The 21207-nt window shown below is 45.1% G+C and overlaps 2 protein-coding genes across 2 annotated transcripts in view; one reads left to right on the forward strand and one right to left on the reverse strand.

Annotated features, from left to right (window-relative positions):
- The window catches only part of TAOK3 (TAO kinase 3), a 178987-nt gene extending 171311 nt beyond the window's left edge, over positions 1-7676 (reverse strand). The window contains exon 1 of the mRNA XM_072802720.1: positions 7355-7676. The gene's annotated coding sequence lies outside the window, so the exon portion shown is untranslated. The remainder of the gene's footprint in view (positions 1-7354) is intronic.
- Positions 7677-11575: 3899 nt separating this feature from the next.
- The window catches only part of SUDS3 (SDS3 homolog, SIN3A corepressor complex component), a 32754-nt gene continuing 23122 nt past the window's right edge, over positions 11576-21207 (forward strand). The window contains exons 1-6 of the mRNA XM_072802732.1: positions 11576-11811; positions 13847-13916; positions 16098-16153; positions 17659-17730; positions 19573-19592; positions 21034-21190. Coding sequence (XP_072658833.1) covers positions 11670-11811; positions 13847-13916; positions 16098-16153; positions 17659-17730; positions 19573-19592; positions 21034-21190 — 517 coding nt within the window. The 5' untranslated portion in view covers positions 11576-11669. The remainder of the gene's footprint in view (positions 11812-13846; positions 13917-16097; positions 16154-17658; positions 17731-19572; positions 19593-21033; positions 21191-21207) is intronic.

Raw genomic sequence — 21207 nt, forward strand, 5'->3', positions numbered from 1 at the left:
TAGAGATAATAATAATTTTATCTGTTAATAGTTGCAAATTGTTTATGTCACAAAGTAAGGAATTTTCTCTGGAAGAGCAAACTGTTAGATCTCTCCCAGACTCTACCTTTGACTCAAGTGACCATCTTCTGTTGCAAATGAAAGGAAATCTTATTTTATTTGTTGCTAATACCCAGAGAAAGTTTGGAAACTTCCGAAGACCTGAAGCTAGAACCTATTCCTTACAGATAAAAACAACACGTAAGGAAACAAAAATAACAAATCCCAAACACTCAAGAGTCAAAATTCACTTTCGGGAATATTATCAAGCCAAATATGAGCATACAACTTTCCAGTCCTTGGTAGCATTGGCATTGAATTTACCAACTGCCAGGGTCAGGAGGGAATGTTTCATTTAAGAATTCTCTCTGTTATCTTCACTGGGAGCAACAGTTATATTTAAATATTATTTTTGAACCTAAAATAAGTATTTAAATTTAATACAATTCAACAAATATTTACTGAGCAGATAATAGGTGCAAGATACTTAGTTAGATGTGTATGACACCATCCTTTTAAAACCAAGAAGACGGACATCTAGGAAAGACAAGTACAAACCTTATAATGTAAAATCAGAGGGAATACTAATGTAATAAGAAAACATACAAAGTACTTAAGGAATTCAAGGCAAGAGAAGCAAGGAGGATGATCAAAAAAGGCTTCAGGGAAGACGGCATGAAAGTAGGTCTGAAAAAGAAGAAACAGAAGGCATGCTAGGGAAAAGAAATGGCAGGAACAAAGACCTGGAGATGGTAAATCAGTAAGCAATCAACCAGTATGTAGGCCCATCTGGTTGGGGTGCAGGACACACACACACACACACAGAGATTAGGAGCAATAGAAACAGATCTGATAAATCTGGACAAATTCAGTAGACCATAGGGAATTATTAAAGTTTTGAACATGTGAGTGACAAAATCAGAGCTGTACTTTAGGTAGAGTAAGAGCAACCGTATAAAAGAGACTGCAAGATCATCACAGTAGTCCTTTAGCTCCTTCTTAGACCACTGAGAGGTATGAAGTGGAAACTGTAGTGAGTTGGAAAACCAAATCTAGGTCACAGGGGTCAAGTTTACCACTGTCTGATCTTGGGAAGTCACTTACTCTTACTGTCTCTATTTCCTCATATGTGAATCTATTAATTATTCTTTTTGGAGTCAGGGGCCATGGGATTTATCAACTGATTAGATAATGGGAATAGAGCAAAAACAATAGAAAACAACAATAAAAAGTTGTTTCAAGTGATTAAAATAATAAGCAGCTACCATTTATTAAACACTTTCATGTGCTTGTCATTGTGCTCAGCACTTTATATAAACTTCATTTATTCCTTATAAGAATCCTGTGAAGTATGTATTCATATTTGATGGATGAGAGAATGGAGAGCCTTAAGACTTTTTTTTTGTAAATTTATTTTTTATTGGTGTTCAATTTGCCAACATATAGAATAACACCCAGTGCTCATCCCATCAAGTGCCCACCTCAGTGCCCGTCACCCAGTTGTCCCCCCCCCCCCATTCCCCCACCCCTAGTTCGTTTCCCAGAGTTAGGAGTCTCTCATGTTCTGTCTCCCTTTCTGATATTTCCCACTCATTTTTTCCTCCTTTCCCCTTTATTCCCTGTCACTATTTTTCATATGCCCCAAATGAATGAGACCATATAATGTTTGTCCTTCTCCGATTGACTTATTTCACTCAGTATAATACCCTCCAGTTCCATCCACGTCGAAGCAAATGGTGGGTATTTGTCGTTTTTAATGGAGAGCCTTAAGACTTAAGTTATTTACCCAGGGAAAGCCAGCTGGCATAATGACAAAGCCAAAGTAGATGCCTAGGTCTCTCTGAGTGAAAGGTCCTTTCTCCTTCCAACGTATCATGCTGTTTCTTAGACAACAGATGAATAATGCTAACATTCACTCATGTGCTCCAACAGAATCCCTGTCTCTTTCCTGTATAAGAAACAAAGTGTGAATGTAAATATGATCTAATAATTTGCTCATCATTAATTAATTCACTCATTCAATTCACATTTATGGAGCATCCTTCATACTTTCTGCCTGGTATTAAACTTGGCATGGGGGATGCAAAGATGAATACTACTCAGCTCTGCCTTGAAGTGCTCACAGGCTAGTAAAAGACAAATGCATGCAAAAAAGGAACTGGTATACAATGACAGAAGAGAAGTTTTGCACAAGAGACAATAGAAACATAAAGGTAATGAAACATAATATTGTTAATTTTTTATCTCTGCCATTAATTCTTGACCTAAATCATTTAAAAACTGTATGTGTTTTTTGGAAATATTTGTATATTTACACACACACTCTCTTCAAGAAATAAAGGCTAGGGCAGCCCCAGTGGCCCAGTGGTTTAGCGCCACCTTCGGCCCGGGGTGTGATCCTGGAGTCCCGGGATCGAGTCCCATGTCAGGCTCCCGGCATGGAGCCTGCTTCTCTCTCTGCCTGTGTCTGCCTTTCTCTCTGTCATGAATAAATAAAATCTTAAAAAAAAAAAAAAAAGAAAGGCTAATGTCCACAACAGAATGGAAAATTGGACACAAACTACGACTTTGTTCTGTGTGTCTACTGCCAACACTTATTAGGTTATTAGTTTATGTAAGAAAGCATTCTGCCTTAATTAGTGCCATCTATTGTAACGGGTAAATAAAATCTATTTGAATTGTCATAAGCCTTGATTGTTGTGGACATAAGCCTATGTATGTCATGAGACAGAGCTGAAACATAAAAATAAACATGGTGCCCAGAGTCCTTGCTTAATCTGGAAATAAAGGGTTATCCCATTGTCCATCAGAAATAGTGGATGGAAGTAAAACTGAAGTCTTCTAATTGGTACTTCAATAATTGACTAAAATATTAAGAATAACAAAATGTATATTGTGGGGTTGAATTTGCTATCCATCATTTCACTGAGGCTAAGTGGAAGGGCCCCAAAGACTAGGCTCCAGCATGTAAATTCTCATGTTAGTACCTAAAGCCACATGGGCCACACCTCTTTGTTTAATGGGAGTGGTTTTCCTAGGCATAAAATATTCTTCCTAGATATAAAGTATTCCAAGGCCAATTCTCTTTCTCACTCATTCTACAGATGAAAAATGTGTATGTATGGGATAGCTGACAATGGTTAGGAGGCTGATCTGTGTAAACAAACCAAGAAACTGACCCCTAAGTCATTCTATTACAAAATAGAAATAATTTAGATTCAATGTCTCTAACAAATCTCAGGTCAGACAGAAAAAAAAAATCGCATTAGGTTGATTTATAAAATATTTAGGTAGATTTAATATAACATATAGCTGTAATGATCAAGTTAATTCCTGCTAGTTATCCTAAAAATTCTAAATAGTTGTTGTTTTTAATTTGATGTCTGTAGTTTAGAAATGAATTAGATCACATTTTGGTCCATAAACTCAATATACCTATCTATAAGGACAGCTAGACTGATAGATGCCACTTATGTTTCGTTTTTACTCAGTCTGAGTTTAAGAAACAGTAAGAAACTTTTAATATATCCTCATAAATAACAAAGCAACCAATTAAATGAATGATAAAGCTAAATAATCACAATCTAAAGCTCCTATTCTGAACTACAACTGCATAATATCTCACAACTCAAAACTATTTATTCAAAACTCCTCACTGGTTGACAGAATCATTGAAGATGAGCTCATTGAATCTCATTGAAGACTGAAAAGAAGTCTTCCCCTAGCAGAGTCATAAAACACTTTTGGGTAGAAGCTTTCTGTCTGTCTGTCAGTGTATTTTCTTTTGGGGGGCAGGGAGGAAACAAAGGCTAGAAGAAAAGATTATTAAAGAAAGATGCTTTCAAAGGAAACTCTAAAATGAAAGTATCAATAGTTTTCATTCATCTCTATACTACTGAAAACAACAAATATGCATACTGTCAAGCAATGAGAACATTTATTCTGGTTCCTTAAATATTGAACCAAAGCAGCTATCAAAAGGTAGATTCTGTGATGACAATGGTTTGATTGTGTATGACTCAAGTGGTAAAGAAAGTGTAAAATGGGTTATTGTATCTACTGGGTAGTACTTGCATCCCGCTAAACCAAGAGTAAGAATAGTTTAAGAACTCCAACAAATCAAAAGGACTTGCATTCTGTGGTTGCTACAATCATTCCCTTAGAAGTGGGAAGCTCCTTCTTAATTTCTTTTCAGTATATTTTTTTAATTGAAAAGAAAGCGTTTAAATGAGCACAGGTTCAATGACTTCACATATTTATAGTTTCTCATGGTGTCCTTCTATTTTGTGAAATAAATGAAAATAAATTCCCATACAATTCCTACCCTCCTATTTACCCACTCATCACCCCAAGGAATAAAAAAAGTCACTATAGGCCTTTTCTATCACTAAAAATTCTATTATGAAGAATCTCTCTTCATCATCTCTGGATCAATACCATAATGTAATGTGGTTGAAATGACTGCTTTAGTCATCACTCTAGGGAGTACCAGAACATTTTCTTTTCTTAAAAGGAATTAATTTAGTTCTGTCTTAAGAAACTACCACTGTACCAGTCAGAAATGATCTAACAAGTATGATCAAAAAGCTCATCTGCTCAAACATTTCTATTACTTTGCAGAATTACTGGTACTGAGATTCCCAATCCTTCCACAGACCGTTTCATAAGTTATAAGCACTACATAATGAATCTATGCACTGTGTAAATAACCCCTTGAATGAACCAACTTTATTTTTTTTACTTGAATTTGACCTAGAGTTCTGGAAAAATATATTTACTGTAAAAAATCATAATACATCTTAAATAAATCATAGTGTCATATTTTAAATTTGTATTTGTTGTTGTTGCTCTTCTTATGTCCCTGTTATTTCTTAGGGGAGGACTTCTAGTTGGTGGAATTTTCATAACCATATCCAGCTACACACTCTCTGCAGTCATATAAGAACTGCTCTGTATCAGGTAATATCAAATAAAATCCCCAAATGACACATGTCCTCTACTTATTATCACCCTGATGAAAATGACTTCAGTAATGTTTGTCTTGGATTTAAATAGGCAGTTCTATGTAAGCTTTCTCCATTATGTCTTGGGGAAATAAAGCAGCATTTCTTTCTTTCCCTTCGTTAAAGCTGCCCATTACTACATAAGGGTAAAAAGCTTCTAATAAGACACATTCTAAACCGGAAACAAAGAAGATATCTAAGTAACTGTGAAATGATAATGACATTCCTCTTTATTTTCCCCAAACCATCATTTTCTAAGTCTGCTTCTATAGAAAAGAAACCAGTCACAAAGAGAAGGGGTGAGGAGGAGCAACACATAGAGAAAAAGGTAAAAAGATTCAAGTGCAAAACTGCTTGGTACAACTGTGACAAAGCTTGTGCAGTCAAGAGAACATCTGGGAGGTAGTCAGGGCAGTATTAACATATCCTAACTACTATGAACAACTAGCCTGGTCATTAGTTTAATTTTCACATCCATCAAAGTAGGAAGCTGCCCCCCAATTCCCACCCCCTCTGGCTTTCCACTATTTTGTTTCAGCATTTTAATAGATGCACACTTGCCTCCTACCAGGGCACAATGTCTGGTTTAAACAGGCTTATCTCTCTCCTTCACTTGTCCTGGAATTACGCCTAAAGCTCAATCCTGGTAGCGTTTAGGATGGGAAATTTAATTGGAAAGAGCTGTCAGTTTAGGCACTCCAATACCTCCTTTCAAAATTTAGTTTGACCTCCCAAGTATCTCCAACACATCAAAGTTAAACAGTCAAACTTAGTGTATATAGCTCCTTTGAATCTGCATTGTAAATACTGATACCAAAGCGCTGCCAAATCCTAAAACCTATCTTAGTTCCTTGAGCTGAAATAAAAAATACCTGAGTCTATCACCACCAACATCCCAATAAATCCCAAACATGGGTCCTTCCCTTTCAACTGGCTTGTGGTGGCCTGGAGAAGCCCTGTCCAAGTTTTCAGGTTCTGGAGAAGGTATCAAGGTCGACGAAGCCCCTCACTTTCAAGGCATCCGCACCAAACTCTGAGGAACACCTCGGAAGCCAGGGGGCCAGTGAGGAGAGAGGTCGGGCAGTGCGTCTCTCGCTCTTGCCGAGACCTCGGCGCTTCTGCCAGACCCTCCAGCCCTTGAGTTCTACTCAGGGGAGGTTTCATTACATAATCCCGGCTCCAGACTCGCCCACAGAGTCACGGGCGCTCGGGCTGTCCCGCGTCTCACGCAGCACGGTCGGGGAGATCCGCTGGCTGCGGACCCTGGGGGCAGCACGCGTCCCCTCACTGCGCGCCGCCAGCCTTCGGATCGCCCGGCGCAGCGACCCCAATCCAGGCATGCTCCCCTCTTCCACTTCCGCTCGCGCGCTCTGACCCGGTCTCTGGGTCCCCCTCACACTCGCTGTCCAGACCCCTCTCGAGGAGGGGAGTCCTCCCCGTCAGACCTGCTGTCCCGAGCCCTCTCGGGGTCCTCTCTCTCCAGACCCCCTGTCCCAAGTGCTCTCTGCGACTCCTAAACCCTCCGTTCTGGCTCCTCTTGGCGTCCCCCTATCAGATCTGCTGTCCCGGCCCCTCTGGGGTTCCCTCCCTTCAGACCCCCTGCCCAACCCTCTGGGTCCCCTCCCTTCAGACCCTCTGCCCCAGCCCTCTGGGGTCCCCTCTCTTCAGACCCCCTGCCCCAACCCTCTGGGGTCCCCCTTCCTCAGAGCGCGTCCCGAGCCCTCTGGGGTCCCCTCTCCTCAGAGCGCTGTCCCAAGCCCTCTCGGGGTCCCCTCTCTTCAGACCCCCTGCCCCAACCCTCTGGGGTCCCCTCCCCTCAGGGCGCTGTCCCGAGCCCTCTGGGGTCCCCCCTCCTCAGAGCGCTGTCCCAAGCCCTCTCGGGGTCCCCTCTCTTCAGACCCCCTGCCCCAACCCTCTGGGGTCCCCCTCCTCAGAGCGCGTCCCGAGCCCTCTGGGGTCCCCCCTCCTCAGAGCGCGTCCCGAGCCCTCTGGGGTCCCCCCTCCTCAGAGCGCTGTCCCAAGCCCTCTCGGGGTCCCCTCTCTTCAGACCCCCTGCCCCAACCCTCTGGGGTCCCCTCCCCTCAGAGCGCGTCCCGAGCCCTCTGGGGTCCCCCCTCCTCAGAGCGCGTCCCGAGCCCTCTCGCGTTTCCCGCTCAGACCCGCTACCTCAGCAGCTCTCGGGGTCTCCTCTCCCCAGTCCCGACAAACCCTCTCCCGAACTCCCGCCGCTCGAGTCCTCCCGGACCTCACTCCGCCCAGGGTCCCCTTGCCTCGGCTCACTCTGTCACCGTCCCGCGCCCCAGTGCTCTCACCTCAGACCTGCTGTCACCACCCCCGGGCCCGGCGTCGCCGCCGCCTCTGCCGCTTCCTCTCCCACACTTGTTCCCGAGTCGCTCTTCTGCCGCTGGTCCCCCGGAGGATGCCCGGGTCGGGTCGTTGAGTGCCGGGTCCGGCCACGCAGAGCCTCCGCCCGCGGTCTCGGGGTCGGGTCCCACTCTTTCAGGCAGGACCCCGCCGCCGTCGCCGCCGGGCGCCACACGGACCCTCCCGCAGCCGCCGCTGCTGCTGTCCGAGGTGCGGCTCCTGCCAGGGGTGGCCAATCGCACCCGACTGCGCCGAGCGCGCTCCGCCCCACGGTCTCAGTTCGCCCGCCCCCTGCCCCCGACCACGCCCCCAGCTCGGCTCCAATAGGCTCTCTACTGACCTCCCCTGACCGCGGGGCACGGGCCTGGGGCCTGGCATAGGTACTCGATTGGAAGCGCCTGGGAAGCCGAGCCGCCGATGGCGCCTGAGGATTGGCGGAGTTGACGGTGGGCGGGACGAGACGGGGCGGGGTTTTCTCAGACGCGGAAGATCTGGCAGCTTCAGTTACCCCGCGGGCCCGCCTGGGGTGCGGTCCGCCTTGTTTGCGCGGCGCTGGGGTCAAAGTTCATGGCACTCCTCTGAGCCTTCACTTTTCTTGGGAGCCTCCCAGAGGCCGAGCCCTGGGACTCCGGGGTGGGGTGGGGGCGGGGGCGGGGCCCCACCGTGTGGGGAGTCTTGGAGGGGGTCTCCATTCTTCCGTCCTGGCTTAGTCCCCTAAGTAGTTGCGCCGTCAACTAATACAGCGTGCATTTACTCCGGCCTTGTAAATAGTTCCTGGATTTCAGTTCTTGTAGATCTTTGGCAAGGGAGGTGCCCTTGCATTGCGTTGAACACACGTCAGTTTAATGCTGTTGGAGGAGGGGAAGATCTTTATACGAGGTCTGTACTCTGCGCCAGGAAAGCCTTCAGCACCGTTGGGGCTCATTTTGGGGAGGAACAAGGACCAAACTTGAGAAATGATCAGTTTGTGGGTTTTGATAATCATTTCGACCGTAGGAACAGGAACTGTGTGGTAGGCTTCAGCGAGATTAGTCAGCGTATTCGTTTTTAGGGCTAATGTTGTCATGATTCTGTGTGAACTGATGGCCAAAGGGCAACCTGTGATGATCAGAGAGACTCGTCTGCCAGGGGTAAAAGGGCATGGGTCACTCAGCCCTTCTATACATATATATATATATATATATATATTTTTTTTTTGAAACTGGATATGTTAAGTCAATACCAAAAATCGAAATCTGCTGTCCTTATTCATAAGCCCCAAAGTTTATGGACTTCGACAATTCAGCATTTTTTGAAGAAATTGTTTCCTTTCAGGCACACTATTCGATCCTAAGCCTTTGTTAGATTTGCTCTCTGGAAACTCTCCCATCATGAACTCCTGTGTGTAACTCCTGCTGGCAAAATTTGTTTTCTAAACACTACGTGTTTTCCCTAGTGTTTTAAAATTACAATGCTCCCCTTTGAATTTGGGTATAGGGTATGCAGAGAGAGCCTGTGGAAATGAAGCTGGCAGGACTTCATTTGGGGTGAGTTCTGAAGTGGATGCTTCCAGAGCAGTGTTAGTTATTTTAAAGATTTTATTATTTATTCACGAGAGACACAAAGAGGCAGAGACACAGGCAGAGAGAGAAGCAGGCTCCCTGTAGGGGACCTGAGGTGGGACTGGATCCCAGGACACTGTGGTGATCATGACCTGAGCCCAAGCCAGATGCTCAACCACTGAGCCACCCAGGTGCCCCAGGGCAGTGTTGACTGGCATTTTGGAAAGGGATGAGGAGAGATTTCAAGGTAGTTCTAGGGGAACTTGATTTTTTTATAGGTCCAGGGAGACTATCCAAGATTATTTTATATATGTACGTATATATATTTTTTAAGATTTTATTTATTTTAGAGGAGGTGGGGAAGGGGCAGAGGGAGAGAGAGAATCCCAAGCAGACTCCCCATTGTGTGTGGAACCCGAGGCTGGGTCAGATCCTATCAGCCCATATCACGACCTGAGCTGAAAACAAGAGTTGGATGCTCAACCGACTGAGCCACCCAGGAGCCCTGAAAATTATTATATTCAACAATTATAAAGGTCAGGTAAGGCTGAAGTCATGACAGAACTTTTTTGACTAGGTCCTCCTTCTTTTAAAGAACATATATTAAGAGCTCATCCTAGCAATTCTGCAGTTGGGAATATGGGTTGAAGAAATGTAAGTTTTCACTACCAGTGTTCAGTTGTGTCTATTCATATAAAAAAATGCATGACCATTAACAGATGTTATTTGCAATCAGAAGATAGAAAGAAAACATAAGCAAGATGAAAATTCCATATCTTGAAGAAACCAATTAGCAACGAAGCCAAATTTTTTTTTTTGGATTCATTATATCAATGAACTCTAATTTCTAAAATGGTGCTTTTTCTGGTCTATGATTATTGCTTCTGATGGAAACCCAAGTTGCTCAATATAGCTGATTCCAAATAAGTTAGCTGTGATCTAATATAAAAATAGAAATGACTTCATCCTTCGGGCAAGAGGCAGTTCTAAAATCCTAGTTTCAATACAGACGGTGGCTCTACAGTGAGCCTCAAGAATGACTCTTACTTAGAAGGAGCTTCAGAAGACCTCAGAACTCATGGAAAGATATTGCAGCAGTCCAGTTTGCAAATTGTTGTTTTGCTGGGAGGAAAAAAAATCTCCCACAAACAGAACCAAGATTTTCATTAAGACAAGGTAGAAAATAAATGTTGAAATAAATGGGATGAGAATAAATTTTTTTCACTTTGAGAAGACTCTGCAGGGTCCCCTTCAGAGACGAATTTGAGCACAAAGGATCTGAGAATCAGGATACTGGGGTCCACCCTAGCTTTTACATCTGTGTTCAGCCTTACTACTCATAAATTACTTATTTTATGGAGTCTTGGGAGCAACATGAAGGGGGCAGGGGTACTTTAAACAAATAAACATCCCTTTTCTTGTTACCCACAGCTAGACAAGGGACATCCTAAATTTGTTCATTAATAACAGTGTCTCCTACTCAGATGGAATCATATGCATTAATTTATGTGGGTATTCAGTTCTCTTTCTCTCTTTTTTTTAAGATTTTATTTATTCATGAGAGACACAGAGAGAAGCAGAGACATAGGTGGAGGGAGAAACAGGTTCGCTATGGGGAGCCGGATGTGGGACTCGATCCCAGGACCCCAGGATCACACTCTGAGCCAAAGGCAGACACTCAACCGCTGAACCACCCAAGTTCCCCCAGTTCTCTCCCTTTCTAAGTTTCCACACAGCACCTTCCTTATGTCGGCGTAATTAACTTCCTGCAGGCAAAATGTTCTGCTTGCTCAGTTCGGAGTTGTTAGCAAGTTATTGGGTGGGGAAGAGCACCTTTTAAAAAATTAATATTCTAAGAAATAAGAGGCGGCAGTAATGTACGGCGCTTGGGTGTGATCATGTAAACAAGGCAGCCGGGACGCTACCATTTTTTAGGTAAACGTTTTCATCTGTAAAATTGGAGAAATACCTTATTGAGTACACCTAGACAAACAGAAAGGACTCCCACGGACGGGGAAAAACATCCTTTTGCTGACCCACGGATGGAATATCAGCATCTTTGCCTTTTCGTTTTCAATAAAGCTCCAATTAGGGGAGGAGCCAGGCTCTGGGAGATGATCACAAAAACTCTAGATGTCAGCGTTTCCCAACCTATAAAGGGGGTGGTTCAAGCCGTTCAGCCGTTTCAATGGAAGGAGGTCACCTCCACCTCCCAGGACCCTTCAACCCCTCTGCCTCTCAGGTCGCTAAGGCTCCTCGCTTTAGTTCTGGCTCCTTGCGCCGCCTGGCGGCCATTTCCAGAAGTGGCCAGCGAGCTTCGGGGGTCCTAGCCGCGGCCAGGGACGTCCAAGGATTTGCCTAACTCTAGAGAACGTTGTCTCTGCCCCTCCCACCGCCCGTCGAGGATTTTTAAGACTGCGATGAAGTCGCTGAGGTTAAAACGAAGGGGGCGTCGGGCGGCGTCTCCTCCCCAGGGATGACGGAGTCGGGCGGTCCCCGGGCAGCCCACGACCCGGAAGTCGCCGCCGGCGCGAGGCCCCCGTTGCCGAGCGCGGGCGCGCGGGGCGGGGCTTGGCGGAGACGGGGAAGGGGTTCCCGCGGCGGCCGCGGCTCCCGCTCGTCGGCTCGGCGGCTCCCCCGGGGGCTGCGAGGCGGGCGTCGAGTCCGCAGGGCGCGCGGCCGCGGCCGCTGGGTGGGACGCTCAGCCGCGGCCAGAGGCGACATGAGCGCTGCAGGGCTGTTGGCCCCGGCCCCGGCCCCGGCTGGAGCGCCGCCGGCTCCGGAGTTCTACCCAGAGGAGGACGAGGAGCTGGAGAGCGCCGAGGACGACGAGCGCAGCTGCCGGGGCCGCGAGTCGGACGAAGGTGCGTCCTGCGGCCGCCGGGGGCGGGGGCGGGGCCGGGGCCGCCGCCGCCGCCGCCGCGGGAGTGAGGGCGCTGCCCGGAGCGCAGTCCGGGCCCGGGGGAAGCTGACGGGGCCGCTGGGAGGAGCGCGGCTGCAGGAAGTGACCCCCACGGGCTCTGGGGCCGGGGCCGCGGGGGGTCCGGGGGGGACGTCGTGCCCTCACGGTCGCGGGAAGGAGGGCCTGGGGGAGCTGCTGTCGGAGCCGGAGGGCCCTTTAAGGCTCCTTTCCACTCCCGCAAGCGCCTCTGGCGAGCCTGCGCTCCGGGCTTTGCTGGTCGGGATGAGGAAGCTTTCCTCAGAGTACCTTGAGGACCCGCCCCCTTTTAGGTCCGGAGAGGCTCCGGGTGAAGGCCAGTTTGGCCTCCAGGTCCCCAGCTTGCTCGCCCCGACCGTGCGGCCAGCCCGGTGCAGGTGGAGAGTTCGGGTTGCTGAGAAGGCGCTGGGACCAGCCAGGTCAGGGTCTCGGTTTGCCCCGCCGAACCCAGCTTCGTGACCTTAGGCCGCTTATTACTTGAGCTTGCGAGCCTCAGTTTCCTCAGCCCGGAGCGGGGCTTCCTAGCGCAGGCGTGTGGGGGTTAGAGGGGGCGTGCGGGCCGCGCTGGGCCCGGTCGGCCGAGGAGGTCTCCACCGCGCCGGGGAAGCAGGCCCAGGCGAAGATCGGGATTTGCCTAATGGTGCCCGGGTGTTGTGTCTTCAGCCCCACGTTCTTCGTGTTATCATTGCTGCCTTCTCAGAGCCTGGCTCTTCAGACTGGGCTTTTCGGTTTGGCAAGTGTGAGGAAGACTGTTTTGGAGGGATTGAGGAAGGAGCTTACTGGAGACGGAGAAAGGTGAGGGGAAAAAAAAAAAAAAAAAAAAAGACGGGAGAAGAGAGGAGATAGAGACCAGCATGTGGGTAGAATATTCTGGCTGTGGAGCAAAAGGTTGGGCTAGCTGCCTGGAACAAGGAACATGCTTGGTTCCTCTCAGTTCCCCACGGTGGCCGGCCGATGACAGGAGTTCAGCGAAGGCCTCCTGACTGAGAGAGAGGCCAGGGCTCTGTGGAGACTCGGAGCTGCAGCAGCCTTTAAGGAGGCAGAGACGTGTGCTCATGATCCAAGTCCAAGGAACTAATTGCGTTTGATTGAATTACATTCGAGGACGGGGCTTCACTAGGGGTTTTGAAAGTGAAACACTTGGGACCGCTCTAAATGCCCACTAGGGGGAGCCGAGAAGCCGAAATTGATTTTTATTCCCGGCCTGGAGTAGGGCTGTTGAAATAATGTAGACCCTTCACTATTGACATAGTCTAAGAACAGCGTTTGAAAAGTTCTGAAACACTTTCTCTTCGATCATCTTCCCCCTTTCATTGTAACTTTTTTTTTTTTAAGTTTTATTTATTTATTCATGATAGACACACGGAGGCAGAGGCACAGGCAGAGGGAGAAGCAGGCTCCATCCCAGGACTCCAGGATCACGCCCTGGGTCAAAAGCAGGCGCTAAACCGCTGAGCCACCCAGGAATCCCCTTATTGTAACTTTGAAAACATTTTAGTTTGTTAGGGTTCATTGGTTTGGATTCTTCTTTGTGTATATAGGGTTGTCAAATCTGCTGAAAGTTCCAAACTGGGGGTAGACCAGAAGAGAATGGACTCATTAGGTCATTTTGGAGTAACAAGCAAGGCCTGTCCGCCTGTAGTTGTCCTGACATTCGCAGCTCCAGATACTGAACTGCCAGCATGACTTCTCTCGTGAAGTTGCAGCCTTGACCATGACTGCCTACCTCTGAGGCACCGCACCCTGTTCTCTGGCTGCACTTCAGGTGAAGGCAGCTCGTTGCATAAATCTGGTCATGTCTAAACTGGAAAGGGCATTTTCTTTCCTGAAGTAACTGTAATATTTTTCACTGATGGCTTCATGCAGGCCTGCATTCATTTGACAGAAGTTTAAGTGTCACTGTGTCAGGTGATACCAACTTTATGAATTATGATTTTAACCTTTCTTCCCTGATTTTTTAGACACAGAAGATGCTAGTGAAACTGACCTGGCAAAGCATGATGAAGAGGACTATGTAGAAATGAAGGAACAGTGAGTATGAGTCTTAAATTTCTTGTTTGGAATCTACAGTTGACAGGGAAGTCATGACAGTGACCTTGTATTTATGATTTTGACCATAGAGCTTCCAGAGATCATGTGTATGTGTACAGTTTCCCCCTTAAATTTGTCCTGTTTAATCGATCTTCCTGTTAAAACAATCTTTTGAGGGTTGGCTAGGAAGAACCTTGAGGGAGATGATCCCAGGGAAATAAAACCATCAGGAGAGAACTGTTTCCCACTCCTTTGAGGTTTTTTTTTTTTTTTTTTTTCTTTTCTATATGTGAAAACCATTACTCAGAGTAAAGGATGTGTCATAGCTATTTGGTTCTCAGATGGGGGTGACCCTGCTGAGAGCTGACGGTGTGCAGGATGCCCGGAGAGCTCAGGGAGTCCTGGACTGGAGAGCAAGACTCCCGACTCCTGCTCCAGTACTCTTTCCACTTGTCACACATCCAGGCTCAAGCCTTCTCTAAATGCGCCCAGAGAAACGAAAACCACTCACTTTTGTAATAAACACAGATGGAAGACTTTATAAAACATATTCCATAAGTATTTGATTAATGTATTTTGAGGATCTTGATTTAACTTTAAATTCTTTTACTTTAAACTAGATGATCCACATTCCTTTTTTTTATAGGTCCTATTTGCAAATGGTTCGTGAACATCCTCTGGATTCTGTTATTCTTTTCAGGCTTGGAACCCAAAAGGGCAATTCACCTAAAATCCACCAGTGCTGAATAAAGGATTACTTTAATAATTCATGTGATTTTTCTCATAGCTTCATTCCTGAAACTGTGCTTGCTTTTTATTCTCTTCATGTTTTTTACTGATTTACCTTGAACCATTTCCACATACCTTTCCTTTCCCCAAATCTAAATTTGTTTCGCTTGTTTCTTTTTTTCTTCTGTTAATATTCCCTTTCAGAGACAGACTCAGAAGTCAAAGGTGTTGTTTCCTGCACTCGATGTGGCAGAAAACTGAACATGCTGGGCTCCAAATACTTAACTGTGTAGTTTACACATTGTTTCCCCTCCTCTTACTCGACATATTTAAGCCTTCTCTTGAGACCATATTTTAATTAAATGTGCCTCTTAATGTTGGATACAGAAAAACTTTTGATCAAAATTGAATGCCTTGTGTGACTCACGGTGGGTATTGAGAGCACATCTCAGTTGTCACTGATGTCTTGATCAGAGCTCCTATGTGACCCCCAGATTCTGCCCAGTGTTTCCTGTCTGTGTAGATAGTTGGGTTGTATTTACAGCCCTTAGTTGAGCAGTCAGAAAGCTATCCTGCTTGTTACCTGTTGGGCAGTGCGCATTCAGGTTGCAAATCTTGTTTTTGTCACTGTAAAATTGAGGGTGTTTTTCAGGTAGAAGCAAAAATATTGTTGAAATAAGATTTGCTTGTGGAATCCGCCATTCAAACAGACTTGCCAGAGTATATAATTGCTTATAATCCATTCGAGGTTGGGGCGGGGTGGGGGGTGGAGAATAACACGCTAGGCTCTTGTGCTTTGTGTGTGCTATGTGTTCTTATCCAGCTGGGGCTGCAAATAAATCCTGCATTTTAACTTTTGGTACTGAATTACTATTATTTCTCTGATCCTAAAAGAATAATGCTTTTAAAAATGACATAAAGGTTTATTAATTTGATGCTTACACAGCTATGCTGTCTATATAGAAAAACATGCCAAAGACATAATCTTATTCCTTTGGAATTTATAATCTAATTGTAGAGTTGATATGAGCTTAATGCCTTTGTTACATTTTCGTGTGCATTGTTTATACTTTTAAACCCCTAAGAAAATGGCATCACGCTTTCAGTTTTTCTTTGTATCTTCTTGCCTGTTTATCATTGTCATTTATTTATTAAAATCTGCGTGTCTTCATATTTGTAGATTTCAGACTGATTCTCTAAAGGTGGGATAACACAGGAGAATCTACAGAATTGGGATATGATTCAAGAACACAGAATCCTTGTCCCTTTCTGATCCCTTTAGCTGCTGGTACATTTTAAACCAGCTGGCAGATTTCAGTTTTCCCTGTCTCCTAAAGGACATCAATGACATTCCTGTAACAACCGAGGTAATTCCTGTGTGTAGATTATTTTGGAATTGAGTATTGAACGTTTTTGTCTTTCAACATGGTTTTCGTTTTTTTTTCTTTTCAGGATGTATCAGGATAAACTGGCTTCTCTCAAGAGGCAGTTGCAACAACTGCAGGAAGGTTGGTGTGTGGTTTAACCCTTCATTTCTAAATATACATAGTATTGCAAGCCTTTGAAATCTATGTATTTCACTCCCCTGTGGGAAATTTGAGCGGCTGTTTTTAGTTGTCCAGTATGCATTTTGCTATCCTCTGCTGTCAGTAAAGTGGTGGCTTTCAAACATTTTTGAACTCTAACCTAGGGCCTTCTGAAAAGCATGAGCTGAAAACAACTGTGAGCCTAAAGCTTGACCTTTTTAGGAAGGATCTTGTTTTCAAAGAATACATGAAATTTTACCATTCTTTCTAAACTAAATACTGATGAACTCTGGGTTATCCTCATGATGTTCTGTGTCGTTTGCTTGGTAAGTTAAAAGTGAATTTGTCTTATCCAATGCTATTTCCTGCTAAAGACAGTTCAGCATCAGGTTAAGAGCTATCATAGGCTTGAATTCTAACTTTACCACTTTCTGGAAATTTGACCTTGGGCACATCACTTCCTTTTGCTTAAATTTGTTTTCTGACCTTTGAACTTCGGAAAGCAGAAGCAGATGTGACTACCTATGACAGGTGTTTAGCACTGTGGGGTGGTGCACTGGGAATTCAGGGACAGCTGTGGACAGCAGCTCTTTGGCTTATTTCTGTGGAACCCTCACATCAGTGAAGCAACTTTCCAGTAGGTACTTACATTGCTTGGACTAGCCCATTGGACATTGATTTTTGCTTAATAGTGAAAAAATGTTCCCATGAGTTGCATTTACACATCTTTGTGGGTTTTTTTGTTTTAACCTTTCCACGATAATAGAACTACTACCAGAGAAAGAAATACATTCCACTCCAGCAAGTCTGTGAGGCATACCTGGCACGGTTGAGTGACAGATTTTGAAAAAGATACCCTACTACATTATGATCAGAAAACACTTCCCGCACTAATTGTGACCCTTGTCATTCGCTGCTTTTGGGTAAAACAATGACATGTGTAGACATTTGGTGAAGGTCTGTACCTGAGCTGGCCAGAATTGTAACTGGCCGTGTGTAGCTATTTAATTGAATAAAATTAATAATTTAGTTCCTCAGTTGCACTTGCTGTTTCAGGTGCTCAGCAGCTACGTATAACTAGTGGCTCCCATATTGGACAGTGCAACATAGGACATTTCTGCCATTACAAAGAGAGTTCTACTTGCACTAATCTGGGCCTTACTGAAGGAAATTGGGAAAGGAGGCCCATTGGCTCAAATTGTAGCAGCAGGTGATCCCAATCACTTGAGAAAGCCTGTGCCTTTCTACTCCCCATCACTTGCTAGAGAGTCTTAATCCACTAGGTGGGGTGATTTCTGCTCTGGGCCTTGGTTGAGAACCAGAGTCCAGTTAGCTTTGTTTGCACGTGCGTTTCTTTGGTTTGTGTTTTATTTACTCTGACATTATTAAAACAATCACTGCTGGTGTTAGATAGTTTTAGGAACTGAAATATAGAGCAGATTGATCCTAAAGTAAGTAACATTTTATTTTATAAATCTCTAAATCAGGTACCTTACAGGAATATCAGAAGAGGATGAAAAAACTAGATCAGCAGTATAAAGAGAGGATCCGAAATGCAGGTGAGGCTCTTAGGTGGAAGTAAATCATCTTCAGGTGTTCTTGCTTTTTGCTAATCAGCGATATAGCATGGCCATAAAAGCTGTTGTTGAGAATGCATGGCATATGTTCTCAGATGAGGTGGAGGGGAGAGTTTGATGCAGAAAGACTTCAAAGCTGCAGTTGTGTAAAACTGGTTCATCTTTTTTCCAGTGGCTAATGAATGGCCTGTGGTTGAGCTTATTTTAACCATGCTATTGATGTCTCCATGCTATTATGTTCCCACATTTACCCATGGCTGGCTAAATGGACTATCAGAGGAGCTACATGGGAAAGAACTGGAGCTTTTTTCACTCTTAACTGGAAGTTTGTTTCTTCTAGTATTCTCTGCTCTGGGAGGAAGGGGTGCTCTGTTGTTTTTTCTCTCAAGCATTATAAGCATTAGGGGAAGAGTATGCTTTGGTTTGTTGTACATAGTAAATGTATTCATTCAGTAAGAATTTGAGCACCTGCTACATCCAAGCTTTGAACAAAATGAAATGGGTGGGGTACATTGTCCTTGACTCGAGGAAGTGTGGGATTTTATTGACAAGACATACAACGTGGGAAAAGTTAAGGGACATTCTGAGGTAAATACTCACGCAAAAAGTAAATGTGATGACCATTCAGGGTATAAACACAGGTTCCCGGGCTCACAGGAACACAATGGTCCCATTTGGGAGCTCGTTGTCAGCCAGCATTTTGAGTGCAAGCGTGGTGCTTGCTCCTGTAGTGGTAAAAGTAACGCTGGGTTTTCAGATGAGGTCTGGGTGCCGTTCCTCAGGCTGCTGTCCTCTTGCTTTCTGATCCAGTGTTTCCCCAGCTTCCTTTCCTCCAGGGTGTAGATGTCCTGTGTATACCAACAGAGAGAAGGGGAGCTGGAGGGCGTGGGAGGTGCTGGGGAAATGGAAATATAGCCTTCTGCCTACCCGCATCCTGCTTGCCCCTGAGGTCACCCCCACTGCAGTCAGTTCCTGAGGCATCTTTTTTTCTAAGTAGGCTCTACGCCTAGAGTGGGGCTTGAACTCACAGTCCCAAAGAAGAGTTGTATGCTTCACTGAGCCAGTCAAGTGCTGTTCCTCAGTTAAGTTTCTTATTCAACATCTATTAATTGAGATCTAAGTTCTTAATCTGGAGTCCTGAAACTCAAAATTCTATGAAGTTACATGTGGATGTGCATATATATGCTTTTGTAGGAGACAGTAGAATCATAGGATTTACCACATTTGTGAATGAGAATCTTCCTCAGGAAGGGCTACGTTAGATCTGAAGCTTGGAATTACACTCGGACCGTGAGGGCGTGGCTGTACACGTGCAGCCGTATGCAGAGGCTTGGTGGCCTGTAAAGAAAGCCCCAGGAGGGCTCAGAGCTTCTGTGCTCTGAGTTCTCCAGCAGTATTCATCCTTGCTACACATAGCCCTTCATACATGCTTTAAAAACATCCCTGTTGACTCTGCTCCTGGAGTAATTGCATTGTTCCTTCCTGACCCACCCTACCCTGTAGGACTGTTGGACGGCATGTACTGAGTGAAAGAAGGGATGCCTTTCGCTTTTATTTTGCCAGGGTAGTTTGTTTCCTGTTGCTTGTTTTTGCCCTTGGGCAGAACTGCCAGAAGTGATTCTGTTCAGGGCCAAATTTTAACTAGACATGAGTGCTTCTTGCATCCTTCCCCTTCGTGTATATCAACGCTCTACTGATGGAAACATTTGCTCTGTGTAACTGTGCTTTCAGAAAGCAATTACTGCTTCTAAATGAATCGTACCATCACTGTCTAGAAAGGTGACACAGCCTAGCGAGTCTAATTGCACGTTTTATCTCTTTCAGAACTCTTCCTCCAGCTGGAGGTAAGTACCTTGGATCTTCTGGTTTTGCAGTCTCTTTCAGAGACAGGAATCTTGCTCTCCTACCGGAGAACCTTTCCTTCTGTCACCAAAGGGACAGTTAAGAAGCCCCCAGCTGCAAAGCCTTCATCAGTGTTCTGTTTCACTAAGGGATATTTTGGGTCTCAATTTGAAATTACCATCTATTCATTTATAGGGTGGGCAGCCTCTGCTTATCACAGGGGGGCTAGGGGATACACCCCCCTCACTGCTTTCTTGTTAACTTTTATCTCATGTTAAAGCCACCTAGGAGTATGTCTGAATTCTAATGGTCTAATAAATATTAGTCCTTGATGTAGCCCAGTCTCTGAATTGGCTCAGTGGTTTTACAGCTGAAGCAGTCTGGGTCAGTAGGAAGGACGGATTTAACATTTTTCCTTTCCTACAGCAGACATCTGAATGTTGGTTCTTTGGAGGCACAGTGGTAGTACAGAGATGAGAGCCTGAATCTTGAATGATGATCTGTTCCTGGGGTGCTAGAATGTATGTGTGGGGGGAGTCCTGACTTTATCAGAACCACACACAAGTATGAGGAGGTCACATTTTAATAGAGCACATAATCGGAAACCATTTTACTACTGAAGTCAGCGCAACACACATAATCACTGTAAGCAAGATTGTGTGATCTGCAGCCATAGCCCACCATAAGCTCCCTTGTTCTTCACTTAATACAATGGTGAGATTTAAAAAATGAAAACTTTTTTATTTAGTATTATTTCAGTGTTTGTGTACTTGAGTGTTCAGGTATCTAACAGATCTACTCTAGTTGATCTTTATCTTGGCATAAATGTCAACAATTATAGTAACTTGGGCCATCTTAATTCGGGTTTTTTTTTTTTTTTTTTTTTTTTTAATTCATGAGAGACGTAGAGAGAGACAGAAAGAGAGGCAGAGACACAGAGGGAGAAGCAGGCTCCATGCAGGGAGCCTGATGCGGGACTTGATCCTGGGTCTCCAGGATCATGCTCTGGCCGAAGGTGACGCTAAACTGCTGAGCCACCCCTGCTGCCCTGATTCAGTATTTTGTAATCATAATTTTGAATGTAGGTATTTCATCCAGGATGTACTATTTTCCTTTAAAATTATTGTCTATAAAAGAGATTATTGTTTTTGAGAATCTTAAGTTTTATTTCAACATTGCTGTGCAATGTAAGATGTGGAGGAGGGGAAATATGAGTAGCAAGCAGGGGATACTCGTAAAGGCAAGTAGAAGTCATAGGGTTCATTTTATGCATTCTTGGAAAACTTGCTCCCAGACATCCTGTTCTGCCAGTGCACGTGTGAGTTCAGCTTTCCTGTGTTTCTCGTCAAAGTGTTTTCTGGGCTCCGGAGTGCAGAGCCAGACTTGGAGCCCTGGCTGTGAGGGCCCCATGGAAGCCTAGCCTGTGCTTTATCTTTTGCTCAGACAGAACAGGTGGAGAGAAACTACATTAAAGAAAAGAAAGCAGCGGTGAAAGAATTTGAAGACAAGAAGGTGGAGCTGAAAGAGAACTTGATTGCTGAGCTAGAAGAGAAGAAGAAAATGATTGAAAATGAAAAGCTGACGATGGAGCTGACTGGAGGTATGAAAGCACCCCAG

Source organism: Canis lupus, chromosome 27 (assembly GCF_048164855.1).
Source record: "Canis lupus baileyi chromosome 27, mCanLup2.hap1, whole genome shotgun sequence".
Lineage (NCBI taxonomy): Eukaryota > Metazoa > Chordata > Mammalia > Carnivora > Canidae > Canis > Canis lupus.